General features: G+C 42.0%; 1 protein-coding gene across 2 annotated transcripts in view; it reads right to left on the bottom strand.

The window, feature by feature from the left end:
* The window catches only part of SFMBT1 (Scm like with four mbt domains 1), a 125,945-nt gene that overhangs the window by 10,763 nt on the left and 94,257 nt on the right, over window positions 1–20,925 (bottom strand). The window contains exons 10-18 of one of the 2 annotated variants that reach the window (XM_028124500.2): window positions 19,689–19,839; window positions 17,349–17,431; window positions 13,529–13,655; window positions 12,175–12,288; window positions 9,624–9,666; window positions 8,094–8,164; window positions 3,847–3,986; window positions 2,987–3,096; window positions 2,099–2,274 (exon numbers count right to left, since the gene is read on the bottom strand). In XM_028124500.2, the coding sequence (XP_027980301.1) occupies window positions 2,099–2,274; window positions 2,987–3,096; window positions 3,847–3,986; window positions 8,094–8,164; window positions 9,624–9,666; window positions 12,175–12,288; window positions 13,529–13,655; window positions 17,349–17,431; window positions 19,689–19,839 (1,015 nt within the window). The remainder of the gene's footprint in view (window positions 1–2,098; window positions 2,275–2,986; window positions 3,097–3,846; window positions 3,987–8,093; window positions 8,165–9,623; window positions 9,667–12,174; window positions 12,289–13,528; window positions 13,656–17,348; window positions 17,432–19,688; window positions 19,840–20,925) is intronic. The other variant, XM_028124502.2, reaches the window with a different exon arrangement.

The following is a 20,925-nucleotide window of genomic DNA, read 5'->3' as shown; positions in this document are numbered from 1 at the left end:
CTGTTTCCTAAGAAATCTTTGCTTACCCCTAGGTCTTGATGATACCCTTCTTGTTTTATTCTGGGAGCTTTACAGTTTTAGCTTTTACCTTAGGCCTATGATACACCTTAAATTAATTTTCATATATAGTGAGGTAGGAGCCAAGGAGTTTTGCTTTTGTTTTTTTCTAATTTGGAAATCCAATTGTACCAGTGCCATTTGTTGAAAGAACTTCCTCTCCCTGTTAAGTTTTTCATCTTTGCTGAAAATCATTTAATCACATAAATCTGGGTCTATTTCTGGCCCCTCTGTTCTGTCCCATCACTCTGTGTGACTATTTAATCCACCCCACTACTAATTACTCTACCTTTATGGTAAAACTCAAAGGCAGACACAGTAAGTTCTCCAACTTTATTCTTTTTCAGGATTCTTTTGGCTATTCTAGATCCTGTACATTTTCATATAAATTTTAGAATACAAAGACAATTCTAAAAATGAACCATATATATTCTATATTCTATAGGATATAAATCCATTTGATAACACTCAAATTACTAACTGGGAAAAATCATAAACACTCTCTCCTAAAGTCTAGGCTTATATCATTTAGAAAAATAAATTTAGACAAAAAGCTAATAAAATCTGCAAATCCTCCATAGGCTCAAAGTGATGTACATGTATGTACAGTATATTTCACTTAGCTATTAATACTTGCAACTTGCTAAACCTAAGTGCTGAATATGACACTATAAGCTAACACCAATCCCTGCCTTTAAGGAGTTTACAATCCAACAAATATAAACAGAAACTACAAGGTTAGACTCTTCTATGATTTTGCGATTCAAACACTGATTAGCAAGCTCATCATGCTAAATGACCTCAGACCAGCAGCATCAACAGGGTCTGGGAGCTTGCTGGAAAAGCAGACACATTTAGACCCCAGATACCCACAGACCTGATGAATCAGAACTTTCATTTTAACAAGATCCTCAGCTGATCTGCATGCATGATAAAGTTTAAGATGCACCAGATTAGAGATCCCTAAAAGAAATCTTCAAATTTAACAAGGTAAAATCTTCCTCTGTATTAATTCTCCCAAGTGACATCAGGGCTTGTAAAATTTAAGGAAAGGTAGGATCAGAATTTTGTCTTTGGGCAACAATGCCTTGACAAGGCTCCGAACTGGAAATTTCATCTTATATGACGTGAGTGAGTGAGTGTGTGTGGGGGCGCGCACACGCGCAGTTTCACATAGGAGAAGCTAAGCAGTGAGAGGGATGAGGTGTTGCCGTGACAGTTCTGAGTGAGGCCTGAACTACCCCTTTCCTGCTACTGATGCCTCCCAACCACAGCGGCTTCTTTGCTGCTCCTTGCAGACACAAAGCGAGCTCCTGCTCCTGCCCGTGCTCTTGCTGCCCCCCATCCACAACACTCTCACCTGATGTCCGCACAGCTGGCTCTCTTGCTTCCTTCAGGTTGTTACCTGGCAGGAAGACTTCCCTAACCACCTCTGAACAGTAATCCCACCTCCTAGCCTTCCTTACGCCCCTCCTGTGCTTGCTTATCTTGCCTCACTTTTCTCCATAGTACCTGTCTCTATTTGTTCACTTATCATCTGCCTCCCACACTACAGTGCTTACATGCAGTGTGTAATTCACATTCACAATGAGCACAGGAATTTGCTTTTCTTTACTGTAGCACCCCAGTGCTAGAAGTGTGGTGGCACACAGCGGACACATACTAAGTACTCGCAGACGGTATGAATGAATCACATATCCCATCAGATGCAATAGCTAAGTTATACACATACTATATGTGAAAGTGAGCAAATGGGCCTGTGGGCCAAATCTGACCCATGGCCTGTTTTGGAATTGCCCTCAAGCTAAAAATGGCTTTTACATCTTTAAAAGTGTTCTTTAAATGTGAAAATAAAACAAAACAGAGAAGAAGAATATGCAGCGGAGATATGACCAACAGCCTAAAATATTCATTATCTGGTCCTTTTGCAGAAACAGTTTGTGTACCTGTGTTACAGGTGAATGTCTGCAAAATAAAAACTTTTCAAGATATAAATGATGGCCAGTTGTCATAGTTAACAAATTTGAAAAACCGGACTCACTGTATTTGGTCTTTGTAAGCACAGAGCAGTTCTCCGAGCACTTGTCCAGAACCATCCTCGGGCCAAAGAGATTAGGACAGCACTCCAATTTGATGCAGGTTTGCCGGCAGAACTCAGTGACGCGATCTGCTGTCTTCACTACCTCAACAGTAGCCCGGTAACTCTTTCCTTTGTATCTGCCGTGGAAGATGCCAGAGACCAAGTTTACTGGGCTAGTGATTACCCAGAGAAAATCAAGTGCATTCACAGACCTGAAAAATATCTTTGCTTCTCAGGATAGTCTATGTCCTTTATAGTTGGAGGATTCTAAAAATAATGAGTTTATGCATATTGTACTTAAATTTATCACCTAAGCTATGACAAATGAATGTTGAGGTTTTTATATTAGCAAATGAGGCTCTTGCTTTCTGGTTCCTCAGTTTAAGGTTTCCAAATAGGAACTTCTACACTAACTACTGAAAGAAAAGTGACTTGCACTAAGGCTTTCCTTTACCCTTGGGCAGTGATCCTCAGAGTGTGGTCATGGACCAGGTTCACCGGCCAACGGTCACATTGACAGGGTCAGAAAACAAGAGTAAGCGTTTATCAACTTTCACAGTAATTTCCAAAGGTAATTTTATGGCTCTTAAATCTAAAAACAAATTATTCTTGTGTTTTATGTCTGGTAATTTTCCTATTTCTTATAATTCATTTTTACCATATTTCATAAAAGTACTGGCCCACAACAGGATGGAAACTTGCAAAAGAAAACGAAACTGGTCCTTCACCACACACAGCTGAGGAAGAACTGACCAAGGGGACATAACTATTCTAACATGATGCACGGAAGAATGGGCTCTGTGGCCTGTCAAAGACAGGTAAGAATGAAGGGCAGAGGAGGTTACTTACTTGGCTTTCAGGACCTCCCCACATCCATGCCACACGGAGTCTTTGTCCAGTTGCAGCTCCCGAAGGACACGACTGGGTTTATAGGCTGCATTGATAAGTAAAGTGAGGACCTGCGCTCCATTTTTAAAGCAGAAATATGGGTTGGGAATGAGAAAAGCAGACTATTAGAATCTTGTTATCCCCCAGAATGCCATTTAGGAGATTAATTCTAGTCATATTCATTAACAAATACTAACAAAATAATAACATTCAAGATACGACCGCTGACCAAAGTGGCAACTAAGACAACAATCAGACCCTCTCAGACATTCAAAACACTATGGTCAAGAAGAAATAGGCACCATGAATTAAAAATTACTCTGGCATATGCTTCTAAATCCTTTGCCAGTCCTGGTAGACACAGAAGCTTGGCCTGCCCAGACCCTGCCTTGCCACCCCATGGGCTGAAAGCGCCAGCAGTCCTTACATCTGGTATGCACAGAGCGTGGCAGCCTGGCCGGGCAGCTGGGCAAGCCTGGCAGGTATGCAGCTTTAACACGGACCCCTGGGAGTGCCACGCAGCCTCTGACTCCTCGACCATGCTCCCACTCATCCCTGCACCATGCTCGGGCAGCCTCTGACAAAAGCCCTTTCTATACGAACAGAGGTGAGCATGCTATATGAAGAATTGCATAGGTGAATGTTCCCAAAGGAGCAAAAGTAATGATGTGTCTGGTTCATTGAACAATACAGGAGAAAAGTGAGTCATTTCTGATCAAACCTAGCATGGTCACATGTATGGCATGCAAATCCTTGTATGGATGAGTCCATGAGACTGCTGTGAAATTTCCAAGTTCTTTTGCCCTGGGCAAGAACCTTACCTCTCTGAGGACCAGAACACAGTTCCCAGGTCCTACACATTGAGGCAGCTCAGCAATTCTTCCTTTGTTAAGATATGGCCCTGAGAAGCAACGGTGGTTGAAATATATCTTTGGACAGCAATATTTTCCATTAATCATAACTGGGAAACGAAGAGAAACAAATATTCAGAATAGTCATTTTCCACTCCGTGTTTCCGAAGCTGGATTACTAGGAGGTGGGGGGTGGCAAGCATATCCACCATTATATAAAGTTATAAATTACATATTTTTTTAAAGATTTTATTTATTTGACAGAGAAAGATACAGTGAAAGAGGGAACACAAGCAGGGGAAGTGGGAGAGGGAGAAGCAGACTCCCCGCTGAGCAGGGAGCCTGATGTGGGGCTCGATCCCAGGACCCCAGGACCATGACCCGAGCTGAAGGCAGACGCCTAACGACTGAGCCACCCAGGTGCCCATAAATTACATATTTTGAAGTTTAACACGTTGCCTGAGAGTGCCCTTGAAATACCTTAGACTTACAACAACTCTATTACAGAGCTCATCACTCTGCCCACATCAAACAACAGCCTGAATTACATGTAGACTGACTTCAGGGTTAATGTGACACTATTTCAGAGACTCACACTTCTATCAATAAAGGAAGTAAAGGATTGACTTTAAGAACCCATGATGATGGGCGCCGTGGGTGGCTCAGTCGGTTGAGCATTGGGCTCATGATTTTGGTTCAGGTCATGATCTCGGGGTCGCTCCACATTCAGCACAGAGTCTGCTTGAGATTCCCTCTGCCCCTCCCCCAGCCAGCACACACGCTCTCTCTCTCAAATAAATAAAACCTTTAAAAAGAAAACAACTCTTAAAAAAATGAATTAAAAAAAAAAAAGTCATGAGGATTCTTTTTTTTTTTTAAGAGATAGAGAGCACGTGTGCATGTATGTAAGCAGGGGGAGGGGCAGAGGAAGAGGGAGAGAGAATCTTAAGCAGACTCCCCACTCAGCGACGAGCCCCATATGGGGCTTGAGCTCATGACCCTGAGATCATGATCTGCACCAAAATCAAGAGTCAAATGCTTAACCAACTGAGTGCCCAGGCTCCCCATGAGAACCCATGATGATTCTTGAAAGTCAACTATTCAATAATCTATTCTGGAATGTTTCTAGGCAGTGATGATTAACATTTTCCAGAACTACAGTTTGTCCCCTTAAAACCACCAAACTAGCATGTCAACAGTGCTCTATGAGGTAGGTACCCTCCCACATCTGGGATTCCTCCGAAGGCTGGAAGTATGCTATGAACACATCTCTAAGTTCTTTAAGTACTGTGGGGTGTTACATGGGCATAGAGACCCCTCTATTTTTCCATGTGAATGCTATACTTCAATATAATGTTTTTTTATTCCCTCATCGTAGTCGGCAATTCCACTAATAAATATACGAAATTCAAAGACACTAAAGCAGAGAGAAGCCCTGCTGATGGACACTGTTTTGGGAAAGGGAATGTGTGCACTGCCCACTGCTGCCAGGATCCTGAAGCACAGAATGTTCACTCTGGAACTAAGAACGCAGTCTCAGCACAGAGGTCAGTCAGCACGTGGACGCCCATTTCTCCATCTGAACTCTGCCACCCAGATCCCCCTCTTTAGGATTCAGGCCCCCGTATGCTCCCCCCTGCTGGTAGTATGGGCAGCTTACGGCTCTCAGCTGGACGTTATCCTGGAATTAGCCTCAGCCTACCCTCTCACTAGGAGAGAGGCACCTTGCCCAAGGTCCCACCCCTTTGTGAGTAGGCAGGGAGCTGCAGCCCACTTCTAGTAACTGACCAAAAGGGAGTACAAAGGTGTGGCCATTACGCCTCAACCAGGGATGACTGTGAGTGGCCACACCAGCTTAAAGGCTCCCTTGTGGGCTGGAAGAAACTTCTGTTACAAACAGCACTGCAACTCAACTTCTCCCTCTGCCCAATCCTGCCCTCCGCCCCTGCAGCTGTTCCCCAAAAGCACTCCCCAGTGACACTCCTGCATGCAAATATCAGTCTCAGACTGTTTCCAGGGTGACCAGAACTATGACAAAACACAAACCAAAAAAGAACATGGCTGAAGTCACTTGGGAAATATCAGTGTCTTAATTCCAAAGTTTTAAAGACTTGCCTTACTTTTTTAATTCACCTTACCTTTTGATACCAAATCAAAACCACAATGAGCTATCACCTCACACCTGTTAGAATGGCTATTATCAAAAAGACAAGAAATAATAAGTGTTGATGAAGACGTGGAGAAAAGAGAACACTGGTACACCACGGGAATGAAAACTGGTACGGCCACTCTGAAGAACAGTATGGAAGTTCCTCAAAAAGTTAAAGAGAACTATCCTGTGATCCAGTAATTCCACTTCGGGTGGAATTTATCTGAAGGAAACAAAAATACGAACTTGAAAAGATATCTACCCCCACCCTCGCCACGTTCACTGCAGCATTATTTACAATAGTCAAGATATGGAAGCAACCTGAGTGTCCATGGACAGATAAAGAATGGAATATTATTCAGCCATTTAAAAAAAAGAAATCCTGCCATTTGTGACACCATGAATGGACCCTGAGTTTACTCACTAAGTGAAATAAGTCAGACCGAGAAAGACAAATATCATATGATCTCACTTATATATGCGATTTAAACAAGAAGACTCCAACTCACAGACACAGAGAATAGGCTGGTGGTTGCCGGAGGCAGGGGTAGGGAGTGAAGGTGGTCAAAAGGTACAAACCTCCAGTTATAAATAAGTCCTGGGGATGTAATGTAGCAGCATGGTGAGGGTAGCGGTAATATTACTGTATTATACATCTGAACACTGCTAAGAGAAGAGATCTTAAAAGTTCTCATCCCAAGGAAAAAAAATTGTAACTATGTGGTGGTGGATGTTAACCAGACTTACTGTGGTGACCATTCTGCAATATATACAAATACTGCAAATCACTACGTTGTACATCTGAAACTAATATAATGTTGTATGTCAATTATATCTCAATATAAAAAAGGGTAATTTTAAAAAAGATATTTACTAATAATGCTATTCTGCTGGGTACTCAAAAGATACCATTATGGTCAAGTAAGAGTTATCCTAGCAATGTAAAGATGATTCAACATTAGAAAAAAAAGCTATCACTGAGATTCACCACATTAATAAGCTTAGACAGAAAAATCATATGATCATCCAATGCTAAGGAAAAATTATTTTGTCAAGGTGAACATGTGTTTATGACCAAGGTTCCTAGAAAACTAGAAATAGAAGGGTACTTCTTTAGCAGTTACATGCCAATCACCTATTGAGTAGAGAAAGTTTAAATACCTTCCCTTTAATATCATGAATAAAACAATGATGCCACTGTCATCATGCCTGTTAAACACAGGGATAAGTTCTATAAAGAGCCATAAGGAAATAAAAGTAAACAAGTATAGCAAACTGGTTATTATAATGAAGGTAATTACTTTTTGAAAAGGCCCTGATCCTCTATCTGTAAGAGAGAGAATGAGAAGGCAGTGAGTGGAAAAGACAAAAGTGTGAGTTTTGAACTTGAGAAAGAGCCGAATTACATTTTTGACCCATCTATTCATAAAGCTGTGTGGCCTGAGTTTTGATTTCTTTTCTTTTCTAGGCATTTACTAAATGCCATCCAAATGCATAATCTGTGCTAGAATACACACAGCCAAGATGCTAAGCATACATACCAGCAAAGGCGGAGCCGAGAGCAGTTCCAGGGAGAGACGCCCTGACAAAAGGCTTTGGCCTCCAGCAATGATTCTTGCTTCATTCATCAGGCATTGCCTCTGGGACAATCTATTTTTCCAGTGCTTTATTTTTTTAATTGTGAAATGTGTAGCATAATGTGTATATCGCAGAAAGTGTTTAAAGAACAATAAACATCCACCTCTCAACCACCCAGCTTAAGAGAGTGCACCGTCTAGAAAGGCCCTGATTCTTCATCTAAACTCAGGGATGAGAATATTGACCCCTCCAGAGCCCTTGGCACCCAACAAGTGATCAGGAGAGAATAGTTATAACTATAAATGGACAGAAATATCATCCTAAAGATAATTATTAAATTAAACACACCTTAGACAATTATAAGTCTTTAAAGTCATCATTAAGAGACCCCTCTGTGAAGCTACATCCTATAAATCAAATGTATTGTTTCAGATACAGTCCATTAAAAGAAACAGAAGGTTCTCATTTCCGTAAGGCTGCCTACACTTACTTATACCTGAGTCTGTGGAGTTCAGCTCCTGATTCTTCAGGCCCTCATGGACAGTCCTGGAGGATGGTATTCTGGGTCAAGATAACACAACAAAATAGTAAGATAATCCTTAAGGTCAGTGAAGTGTGAAGGTTCGTTTCCTTCAAATCTAAGCAAATGTGGCAGACTGCAAACTGTGTAACAGAAGGTGCTTCCCTGATCACACTTTTATTTTTTTAACAATTGTTTTTAAAACTATGTACATGGTTTAATGAGCCAACAGTCTGTAATACTTCATATTCAAATCAACTTTCATTCATGTGAGCAACAAATTATAGAATTCCTTCTGGGATTCTCAAACCATAAACACATTTTTCATCTTTTTCAATAGTCAAAGAACAAAAACATTCCTTATAAGGGTCTATTTTCTGCTATCGGTTTCAAAACTAAAGACAAATTATGTTTTAAAGATCAGAGAATTATTCTATATGCAGCAATCAATGAAAAAGGCTAACTTCTCATTTTTAGACTACTTCGTGACTAAAACTTTGGATTCGTCTCGACAACTAAGTCAAGGAGAAATCCAAGGCCAGATTGTTGACATTGCTATCTCACTTCTCTACCTGGAACTGAATTCTGTGGCCTCTCTCCCCACTTCTGCTATCAGTTTTATTACTCACACAGCCACAGAAGCAGCCCTAACTTACACAGAATTTGCTATAGACTAAATTGTGTCCCCTTAAAATTCATTCCCTGAAGCCCCACTGTGACTGTGTCTGGAGATAGAGCTCTTATGAGGTAAATAAAGGCGTGACTCTGATCTAGGAGGGCTGGCTCTCCCTTCCAGCTGGCCCTGCCATGTGAGGACGCAGGAAGAGAGCCCAGCCAGAACCAAATCAGGTTGGCACTTTGACCTCAGACTCCCAGCCTGCAGAACTGGGAGAAAACTACTTTCTGTTGTCTGACCCACCCAGTCAGTAGTACTTTGTTATGGCAGGTTGTGCAAACTAATACAGATTTGAAAACCCAGTGTTTACAAACACACATGTACATGTATTTTTAAGGCATCACTAATTAAATCGCTTCTCAAAGGCTATGTATGACGGTATAAAGGGTTTCCCAAAAGAACACAAAGGCACACCTGAGTGCACCTTTTCTTTCAGAGCCACTATCTTCCACCTCAAGTTTTTTTTCATTGTGACAAATCATATCATATCCTAATTTATAATTTTTGCTCTTCCTTAACAAATAACAGTACAGAGATTCTATTTCCTCTCTTATGCAAATGCTTTCAGGCTCTAAAAGCCAAAGAAAACTCAACTGGTGGGAACATCTTGAGAAGGTATTTTACCCTTTTGTATATAATGCCATTTCAGAAAATGCATATGGTGTAAGTAAAAGTATGTAACCTATCAAAAGCTGAATTAAAGAATTATGCTTCTACCTGAGAAAATAACATATGAGATATACTCTCTGAAAATAGTGGTTTCTTTTTCTAGATATTCTAACTTTCAAATGTCAACTGTTCAAACATACTAGTATATTACTTACTGTTTTTCTGGTTGAACCACTGCAATTTTCCTCTGTTTGTGTACTGTAAGAAGAAAACAAAACTATAAATGTCAAGAAAAATAAACAAAGGAAAAGTTATATATATATATTAAGCTAACATTAGCATATTTAAAACCCAGTCATATGTATATTTAACTAGTAAGTACTATGAATTAAGTGCTGATATATCTGAGTATCTAGACTGAGGCACATTTTCTGGGTAGGAGGAGTCTTTAAACAAAGACCAAAAATAATATTTGCAAGGCTCTTAAATCCATCGACTCCTATGAATATTTTCTACACAAGAAAAGATATTCAAAAGAAAAACTGATTTGGGCAAGGATGTCAAGACCGTTCAATGGGTCAAGTACAGCCTTTTTAACAAATAGAGCTAGGAAAACTGACTACCCACATTAATGAAGTTGGACTCTTACATTATACGATATACAAAAATTAACTCCAAATGGATCAAAGACTTAAACATAGGGACGCCTGGGTGGCTCAGTCGGTTAAGAGTCTGACTCTTGGTTTTGGCTCAGGTCATGATCTCAGGGTCATGAGATCAAGCCCTACATTGGGCTCTGTGCTGGGTGTTGAGCCTGCTTGAGATTCTCTTTGTCTCTCTCCCTCTGCCCCTCCCCTTCCCTCACACTCTCTCTCTAAAAAAAAAAAAAAAAAAGTTTTAAAAAAAGACCTAAAGGGGCGCCTGGGTGGCTCAGTCAGTTAAGCATCTGCCTTCAGCTCAGGTCATGATCCCAGTGTCCTGAGATCAAGCCCCAGGTCGGGCTCCCTGCTCAGTGGGGAGTCAGCTTCTCCCTCTCCCTCTGCCCCTCCCCCCGCTTATGCTCTCTCATTCTCTGTCAAATAAATAAAATCTTTAAAAAAATAAAAAATAAGACAATTTTTTAAAATAAAAATTTTTTAGAAAGACCTAAACACAAAGGCTAAAACTATAAAACTCTTAGAAGACAACATAAGGGAAAATCTTCATGACATCAGATTTGGCAACGATTTCTTAGATATGACACCAAAAGCAGAGACAACAAAAGAAAAAATTAATTGGACTACATCAAGATTTAAAACTTCTGTGCATCAAAGGACACCATCAAGAGAGAGAAAAGGCAACCCACAGAATGGGAGAAAATATTTGCAAATCATATACCTGATAAGGAAGGGATTAATATCTAAAATATATAACAAAATCCTACAACTCAGCAACAACAAAAAACCCAATTAAAAAAATGGGCAAAAGACTTGAATAGACATTTCTTGAAAGTATACCAGTATCAATAAGCATATGAAAAGCTGCTCAACATAGCTAATGGTTAAGAAAATGCAAATCTGGACCACAGTAAGATACCATCCTATACCCACCAGCATGGCTATTATAAAAAAGAAACAAACAAAAAACCACCCAACAAACAACAACAACAAACCCAAAAAACAAACAAGCAAACAAAAAAATCAGAAAGTCATGTGGAGAAAGTGGGATGCTCACACAGTGCTGGTGGGGACGAAAAGGGTCTAACAGTTCCTCAAAGTGTTAAACACAGCGTTACACTCAAGAAATGAAAACATACGTCCACATAAAAGCCTGCAGACAAATGATACAGCAGCGTTACTCATAACCACTAAGGAATGGAAACAACCCAAATGTCCATCCACTGAGACCCAGATAAAGAAAATGTGGCCTATCACTACGATGCAATATCACTAAAAATACACAGGATGAACTCTGAAAACATTATGCAGAGTGAAGGAAGCCCATCCCCAAAGATCACATGTTGCATGATTCCACAGGAAGTTTCCAGATTAGACAAACCTGTACACAGCAGGAAAACTAGGGCTGGGGGGCAGGAGGTAAAAAGGCGACTGCCAAGGGGTACGGGGCTTCTTTCTGAGACGATGCAAATGTTTTCAAATGTTCTGTGGTGACAGTTGCACAACTCCATGAATACACCAAAAACCACTGGATTATAGGATCAAATTTTACGTTATATAAATGACGTATTCAATAAAGCTGTTTTTAAAAGGGAGAGTGGGGTGGGACAACACTTTTAAGGTTAGGTTACAAAAACACTCTGGCTTCCACCTTCCTCAACCTCTCTACCTCTCTTCCTCTCTTCTTGGCTGGCTCTGATAGAAGCCAACTGCCAAGTTGTGGGCTCCCTGACAAAGAGGGCCACGTGGCAAGAAACTGAGGGAAGCCTCCGACCAACAGCCAGCAAGGAACTGAGGCCCTCAGGCCAAGAGCCAGGAGGGAATGACTCTTGCTACGTGGCAGGAGATCCTCCCCACTGTGGGGCCTGAGATGGCTGGAGTCCTGGCTGACACCTTGACTGCAGGCTCATGAGGGGCCTGGATCCAGAGCACCTAGATTCCTGACCCGCAGAAACCACTAAGATAATCCATTCTTGTTACAATAAGTGATTTCCTATGCAGGAACAGACAACCAGAACACCACTTTGTTTTTCTCTGAAATGTCCAGATTCATCCTAATTTGGAAGTAGTCACACAGGATCAGCCCCCTGGCCCAGACATAGACAGCTACCTCGTGCTCGGCGAGGGGCGCTGAGGGGATGGCCATTGGTTTCACACCAGCCCAAAGGAAATATATCCATGGATTCCACACTCACAATACATTCTGGTATGGGCTTCTTAGAACCTGTTAGATTAAAAACAAGTTTTAGACCATTAAACAGCCTTCTTCATAAACTACTTTCTAGACAATATTCTACCGCTGCAGGAATGCAGACACAATCTCCTGAGCAAGTTCCTTTTACACAAGTCATACTTTTTCATATTGACAAACATTAAGGAAAAAAATTAAATATGCCCTATGCATACCTGTACAAAAACGAAAATGGGGGTGCCTGGGCGGCTCAGTTGGTTAAGCATCCAACTCTTGGTTTCGGCTCAGGTCATGATCTCAGGGTCATGGGATCAAGCCCCGCGTCAGGCTCTTTGCTCGGCGGGGTGTCTGCTTGAGATTCTCTCTTTCCCTCTGCCTTCCCTCTGCCCTTCTCCCTCCCTCATGCTGTCTCTTTTTCTCTTTCAAAAAATAAATAAATAAAATCTTTAAAAAAAAAAAAAGAAAAAGAAAATGGGTAGTGGGCATACAGGGTGACCCCTAGTTACAGAACAGCAAGTAAGCAACTGCAACTACCAGCAGTATCATTCAGATGGCTGACAAATATAGTCAATTCCATGAAATAACTGGAAAACGAAAGGCAACAGTGACAGTTCTACTCAATGAGAACATTAATTCTGGCCCTTGGGAACAAGCTAGAAGGTAGACCAGTGAAGTCAATTCGGGAAGTGATGCTGCTCAGCAGGGGTAGATTCAATACTGTCCCCGACATCTGCATTAAATGCCAATTCTACAAAATGGAAAGAGTAGGTACCAAGTCTATTTGGTAGCCAAATAAGAAAGAAGCCCAGGCTATATTCAGTAACTGCAGTGCTGAGTGCTCACATAATGCTTTCCATCCACAAACCCATCCAATCATTGAACATTACTTTTAGTATATCTTTTCTATTTTACATATTTTTTGGTTCTATTGGTTAGGGGCAAACAAAATCTCTCTTAAATGAGCTACATGTTAATGCTCATGCTTATATATTCTGGTTACATCAAAACATATGCCATCTGACTTCTACTTTTCCTTCAAGAAAACAGGAGACTCTGCAATGAAGGCTTTTTGCTTATATTCATTTCCTAAAATTTGAAAGTCAAGGACAGGAAGAGAAGTTTCTAGCTAAGAATCTTGCACTACAAATTACGAGTGTCTTAGCAAGACCCCCACTTAACTAACTGCTGCAGTCTAACAAGCCACATCATCAAGGTAAGCAGGCAGGGTAGAGAAGAGCAGCGCAGGAGGGCGTCTCAGGGGTCCAGCACTCACCCTCCAGCTGGAGCCACAGGTAGGAGCCTCTCAGTGCAGTAATGGTGGCAACGCATACTTCTTCGGGAAGAAGAGGGTTCACTGCCTCAAGCTTCATATTCTCCTTAAATTCATGCTCAGAAATGGACTGGAAAATAAATGATCAAATCCAAACACATTCTCAGTATTAACTCATGGGCTCATCTGAGAGACCTGGTCCAAGTAATACTTAACCCTATGGTAACACTTTGAAGCTCTACATTTATTTTGCTTTGTTTTGTTTCTTAAAGTCAAAATATCTGTCTCTCTTGGTGCTGTAAGCAGTATATGGTCTTTGAGGTCAGGTATACCCACATTATTGCTACCTGTGGGACTGTGCTCAAGCTGTGTAACCTCTTTTTGCCTCAGTTTCTTCATCTGTCAGATGACCTTGAGAACACTTACCTCACTGGGTTATTAGGAGTTTTCAATAACAAGAAGTACCAAAGGCTCTGTGCCCTGAACCAACTGGCTCTCACCCACTGTTGGTTTGTTTCTCTTCCCAATAAGGGCTTGATCACACAATAAGCTGCCTGGTTCCTACTTCTGTGTGTATCGTAAAAGGCAGTCAGGATAAATAATGCTTATGAATGAGGGAAAATATATGTTTGAAAAATTTGCAACTTCTGGGTCAAAATGGAGAACTGAACTGTATTTGATTGTTTTCTCTTCCTTCTGACAGCACACTAAAACTAAAGTGTTGGGTTTTTTTGTTTTTGTTTTTTTTTTACACGAACCTATTAGGACAGATGTAACAGGAGACAATAACAACATTTTATAAGCTAAAATTTAGAAGAGCATCTAGAACTAATGTAGCAGATTACAGAAGGGTGAGTGTAAGCTGGCAGCAAAGCGGGCTAAGAACAGGCAGCTCCAGGTACTAGGCAACTGCAGGTAGAGAAGAAATAGTCAAGATATGCTGAAAACATTTAAGAACCAGTTAGGTCATACCATTGGCTCCTCCACTCCACACCCCAGAGCAACTATCCCATCCCTTTCCCTAAAAAAGGTGAGATTTATCCTCCAGAGAGGATCAGAGACAAGCGATCCCAGGGCAGGAGGGCACAGGAGCTGCTGGGAAGCTACATGCAGTGCCCAAAACAGGGGTTTGCACATGGAATGCTGAGAGGTCCAGCCCTTGCCTCTACCCTCCAGGCAGATGGGGAAATATGTGGCCATATGACAAGCCCAAGAAGAAACACAGGAAGATATGGATTTAGGTGTCCCTGACAAATGGCCAGCCAGATCCCACCCTAAAAAGAAGTTCAAGGTTGACAAGCCCCACCCACATGCTCAGAGCTTCCAATCGGCTTTAACTTTTAGTCCCCCCCTTCTTAAATATGAGCAGATCACCAAGCATTACCAGACATCTAAAAACATGAAAGCTAGGGACCAAAGTAGACAAAACAAGCAAAGTGGAGAAAACTTCTTATGCAAGAAGAAAATTTCCCAAAAGGCAGGGGTAATTAACATCCCCTGAGTGATAAGAAAATCTATCACATCTTTAAAACAAGAATAATACGCTATTAAAAATAAATATTCGGAGACCAGAAATAGTTCTGGAAAATAAAAAAAAATGTGATAATAAAAATGAAAAACTCTAAAGAAGGGTCAAAAGATAAAGTTTAGGAAAAGTGGTCTGATCCAGAGGGCCAACGTACAAATAAAAGAAAATCCAGAAAAAGAGAAAAGAGAAAATGCAAGGAAGGAAATCAAAGAAGAGACGCAAGAGCACTTCCCAGCACAGAGGGGAACAAATGTCTAGAGGGAAGGTGCTCGCTGAGTACCCAGCAAGTGAATGAACACAGGCCAACAAGCCACGCTGTGGCTCGGCTAGGAAACGTGGTGACAAAGATCCTATAACCTTCCAGGGATGGAGTAAAAGGCAGATCATCTATGAAAGATCAAGAATAAGGACAGGTTTCAACTTCTCGACAGTTCCACTGGAAGGATGAAAACAACTAAATGATGTTTTTAAATTGCTCAGGAAACTTCTGACCTAAAATTCCACACTGAACCAAACTATCAATCAAGTTAATAGAATGAAGACATTTTCAAAGATGCAAAGTCTATTAAAATTTACCTCTCTTGCGTCTCATTTCAGGAAGCTACTGGGAGACGGGCTCCACCCAAACAAGGGAATAAACCAAGAAAGAGGCGGCGGTTAGACATACAAAACAGGAATCTTAAATCTTAAGAAAGGGGAGAAGCAAATCCTTGAGTGACACTGAAGGGCAGTCCCCAGGCCTAAAATTTCACGGCAAGTCTAGTGAGCAACCTGTCTGGGGAGAGAGAGAATGGAGGTTGCTAAGAGGGACGTTTATAAGAAAAATACTAGAAATGACAAAGTTCCTACATCAGGGTTATCTAAGTGGTCACAGACTCGAGGAAAAGAGAATGTGTCTATGGAATATCTTGTACTTTAACCCTTCTACCCTAAAATACAAAGAAATAACCGTAACTAGAAAAAACACACAGGTCTAGCTGGACCAAAGAGACTTCTGGGAAATGCCACAGGGCAGCTATGCGAGCCTTCGCTCCAAACACGGGACGGCGATGCAGGCCCACGTGCTAGTGTTCTTCATAGTCATCTCGCTCAGGGCGGAATCTCAGACTCTGCAGAAGTGGTTGGCTGCACAGCCTTTTCTTGGTCCTCCTGGGCTCCTGTCAGTGAGACAGTTGCCTTCCTCTACCGCACACGCCCACAGAAAACGACAGCTGCTGCTGAGAAGAATAAACCGGAGTCACTGGAAAACCGCTGCCAAAACAGGTGTGGGTAAGAGAAGCCGGAAAGGGTGGGAAAGGACAAGTAATTACAAACTGACAAGAAGGTTGCATCCCTCTTGCTTCAGAGTATCAGACTCTTAATTCTGGCTCAGGTCATGATGTCAGGGTCATGAGACCAAGCCCCGCCCCGTCTCGGGCTCTGTGATCAGCAGGGAGTCTGCTTAAGGATTCTCTCTCTCTCTCCCTTGGTCCCTCCCCCAGCTTGTGTTCTCTCTCTCAATAAATCTTTAAAAAAAAAGAAAATTAAGTTATGAAAAACAAGGCAATTATTAACTTGAGGACAAATAAAAAAGTCATAAAACAATGCAGTGCTCAGCTGTGAATAATATATGAATGCGTATCATAGTGTAAATACTCAATTCAGATTTAACCCCAAACTATAATATAACTCTAATAGGAAGAAGAGGTAAGTAAGAAAGAGGAGAAAGGTAGTATAAAATAGCTAAGTGCTCATTTACCATAACATACAACCCATAGACATGTCTAAAATTAATGACTCAAAAGATGGCAGCATACTATTTTGAAAATGATTTAAGTATAAATATCAGAACAACAGTGAGAACAATGGGAATGAGTGCTCGTGGAAAGGGAGACCGCAGAAAGGGACAGCGCAGGGACCTGTTGTTTTATGTTGTAAAGCTTTTTACTGCATTTGGCATTGTAAGCCATATGCATGTAATGTTTTCACAGAAGTATTTTTAAATAAGTTTAATGATTTCTTTCTACTTAATATTTTAACATTTTTTGATATTTTTTAAACAACGAAAAATAATTATGAACTAAAAAAATGCACATGATTTCAACTAAATAAAAAAACTGATAAACTTTAAAAACCAATTAAATTAACAAATTAACTTCCGCAGCCAATTAATTTTTCCCTGGACCATTTTATTATACGCAACAAGCTGCTCGTTTGGGTTGAGTGAGAGGACTGAGTAATAACCACGTGAGCATGGAAAGCACAGCAGTGCCTTGCAGCCCCAGAGCATGGCAATGAGGGGACCGGGGTTCTCACCGGAGGAAAGCACCTCTGGGGAGCAGCTTCAGCACCACACTGTTTGAGGTAGTCGGCCCAATCAAAGTCCTGGCCCGGGTAGCCTAGGTGAGGACACAAAAACAACGATTCACAGCACACGTGCCTGCCCAGCTCTTCCACTCTGCCAGGTGTCCACCCACAACTGCTCATCTGCTAGTTTGAGGACTTTGCTCATTTTAGGGAGGAGGAAAAACCACCTATAAATCCAAAGCATCGTTCAGGTTATAAAAGAGAGCAACTCTGGTCAAACCATAGCAATATAATAAAATTCTTCAGATACGTTTTTTAAACTTTCAAGTTTCAAACTATGCATTTATTTTCAACACTACTTTATATGATTAGCTGCTGGCAGTTTACTGGAAGAATTGAAGCCACTTACGACTGGACTTGATTTGTACTAATAAATCCAGTCTTACTCTCCATTCTCTTCCAAGTTAAGCTGTAAAGGGAGAGACAGCAAATCGTCTTTTTCCTCTCATGAAGCTATGGCCTTACACATCCTAGCCACACCCGACACAATGCTCTCGTCACTGTTTTCAGATTCATGTTCTACAGAATCGCAATGCTCTTATAACCTCAGTCATGAATTCATTTCAGAAAGAGTTGAGCTTTACTGCCTGCTTCAGTCCACCACGGTTGCCAGCAGAGGCCTCTCCGACCCGACGCCCTGGCTGCGCCGACTACCCAGTTGCCCTGCCGTTTCGGAGCAGTCTCTCCCCGTCGCACAGAGCGGAGGACCTCGCAGGCACACCGCGGGCCACTATGCCACCTGACAGCCGCCCAGGCCTCTGTAGTCCCTCCTCTGCCCACCTCAGACTGGCACCACGCTCTCCCCCTGCCTCCACCTTTATCCCTCACAGCAAATTAGATGCATTTTCAGTTTCATAATCCACTACTTTCCCCCTACTTGCAGAGACAGAGGAGTTGTCTATAACAATGCTGAAAGCTCCAAGAGCTTTAATAATTGCTTTTCCTTTTCACATAAAGGCAGCAGGTAAGATAAAGAACTTGGGATGTCCAGAGCCTTTCAGCAAAGCAAGAACGTCCTCCTGCCGGCGTGTGCCCTCCTGCCACCACCACCAGGCAGGCATGCCCACTCTCGGTTCACTGATGGAGAACCTGGAGACTCCATTACTGTTTTCCCCTACTTGCTCCTTGGAGGAACTGTCATACTCACTTTTGTCTCCCCAGGGACAGACAAAGCCCAATGCCTAGCTCATAGCAAACATTCCACAAATGTTTGTTGAATGAATGGAGGCTGAATAAACAGCAAAAGGGTCTGAGTTTATGACTCTTGTTAACACAGAAGAGTACTTTTAGCCCAGTGTTCCAGCATTCACCATTTAGAAAGTGAAGCTATGTTCACCAAAAGCCTACTAATAAAGGATACACGGACTGCCAATCAAATAATCTGATGTGCTGATACAAAAGTTGGATAGACATTTGACATGTCCAGATACTGTAAGTTTAAAAATATTAAAAATCCCAGTCAAGGTCAACCATTGTCATATTTAAGAATCTTGATTAAAGGACCAAAGATTGTATTTTGCAGGGGTGCCTGAGTGGCTCAGTCAGTTAAGCATCTGACTCTTTATTTCGGCTCAGGTCATGATCTCAGGGTCGTGATATCGAGCCCCATGTGGGCTCTGCACTGGATGCAGAGCCTGCTTGAGACTCTCTCTCCCTCTGCCCCTCCCCCGACCCCCCACTCACACGCACACGCTCACTCTAAATAAAATCTTAAAAAAAAAAATTCTATTTTGCAAAGTTGCAAATACCAGGAAAATGAGTTGCTGCTTTCCTACCTTACAGCTTCTCTGAGTCCTGCTCTTAATCATAAACCTTCCTCCGAAGTCTGATGAGCTTCACTCCAAGGGGATGCCCAGAAACCTAAATACCAGTCAGTCATCTGCCTCCTACCTCCCAGCTCTGATACTGAGGCCTTTTCTCACACATCAGCTCCTGACACTCCCTGTGCACCCTACCCTCACTCCTCTGTGCCCTCACAACAGACACAAGAGGGAGCAAACTAGGAACCTGCATGAAACCCCAGGCCAGTATGAAGATATATTTGTCAAGGCAGGAGGACAGAACATACTGAATATTTAAGAGTTTTTGAGCTTAACTTATAACTTGTAAATATGTAAATATATGGAATCGAGGCCTTCATTTATATTTGTCTTGGAACTCAAAAATGTTAAGGACAGCCTGGGGCAATGAGGAGGGAGAGAGAGACAAAAGATCCAGGTGATGCCATTTGACAAATCCTTCTTAAAAAGAAGCCCTTGATGAACAATTCAGAACAGAACCACCACCTACCAGGAGGGGGGCTGATGTGTAAACCATTCTTCAGACTCCACTGCACGGGGAAAATACCAGGACTGTCAGCATGGCACACAAAAGATCGCCGTGCATGATTCTCTGGCCTCAAATCATCCATTTCCACCAGGAAGTACTTCTCATCAAAAACCTGCACATACAATCAAACAAACATCACAGACAAATGGTTTCATGTGCATGTATGAAAGGACACATGTGTGTGTCATTTCCTTGGCGTGGACAAACATGTTACAGAACTGCATAGCCATAGTGGGTATGGATAATAACACTAAGCACTCAATAAAGGTTACCTATGTGTCAGGCACTGTTTTAATTAAATGCTTTTCATGCATTAACTCAGTTTTAATCTTCCTTACAACATAATAAGGTAGGTACCATGATCAATCCCATTTTGCAGATAAGGAAACTGGATTTAAGAAGAGGTTAAACAACTTGTCCCATTTTACCCAGCAAGAAAGAAGCAGAACCTGGGTCCAAATCTAAGTATTTAGGCTCCAAACAAACTTTAGTTCAGACTGAGTGAGGAGTCTACCACAACTTGTACATTAGATTTCTGGATCCTAGCCTAGTTTCAAATGCTAAAAAGGTTTTATTAACCTGCCCTGGCTCCCTGCCACCCCACGGCCCCTCAGACTCCAGAAAGGGCCTTCTGACCCCACTGCAGGGTCAGAATCCCTCCCTGTTCTTAGAATCATCTTCTCCTAAGGCCAAAAAAAAAAAAAAATTAAATCTCAAGAGATCAGACAATTTGGCATCCAAGCGACCACTCCTCTAATCACACTTCTCTTCTGGCTCTACTCTGGGTAAGCGGGCCTCTGCTCTAAAGTCCTGAACTAACCCCTTGTCTTATGCCTCAGTGCCAGTAACAGAGTTACCAGGGACTGACAACCTGCCCAGCTCCTGTGCTTACACTCAATAGAAGCCTTACTTTTGTCAGCCTTCCAAAAGATTGGAGTCTGAGTCTGGACTCCGGATTCCATTCTGGAGCAATCCTGGACAGATCTCATGACACAGACCACCTGCCCCACCCCCACGTCCCCCACTGAGCCCTGCACCTGGGTGGACTCTGACACTGTCACCTGCGCCCAGACTTCTCAGACACCACGGCCTGCCTGCCAGGTAAGTCCCCTCTAGTTACACACCTTAAGGCCTGCCCCCAAAACCATGCCCCACTACTCTGGCACCCAAGCTTTGGTTGGCTGGGCCACAGAGAACT

The sequence above is a fragment of the Eumetopias jubatus genome, unplaced genomic scaffold (assembly GCF_037043125.1).
Source record: "Eumetopias jubatus isolate StellerSeaLion01/CBP00866 unplaced genomic scaffold, mEumJub1_p1.0 scaffold_1, whole genome shotgun sequence".
Lineage (NCBI taxonomy): Eukaryota > Metazoa > Chordata > Mammalia > Carnivora > Otariidae > Eumetopias > Eumetopias jubatus.
This window is presented reverse-complemented; position numbering and strand designations above follow the sequence as displayed.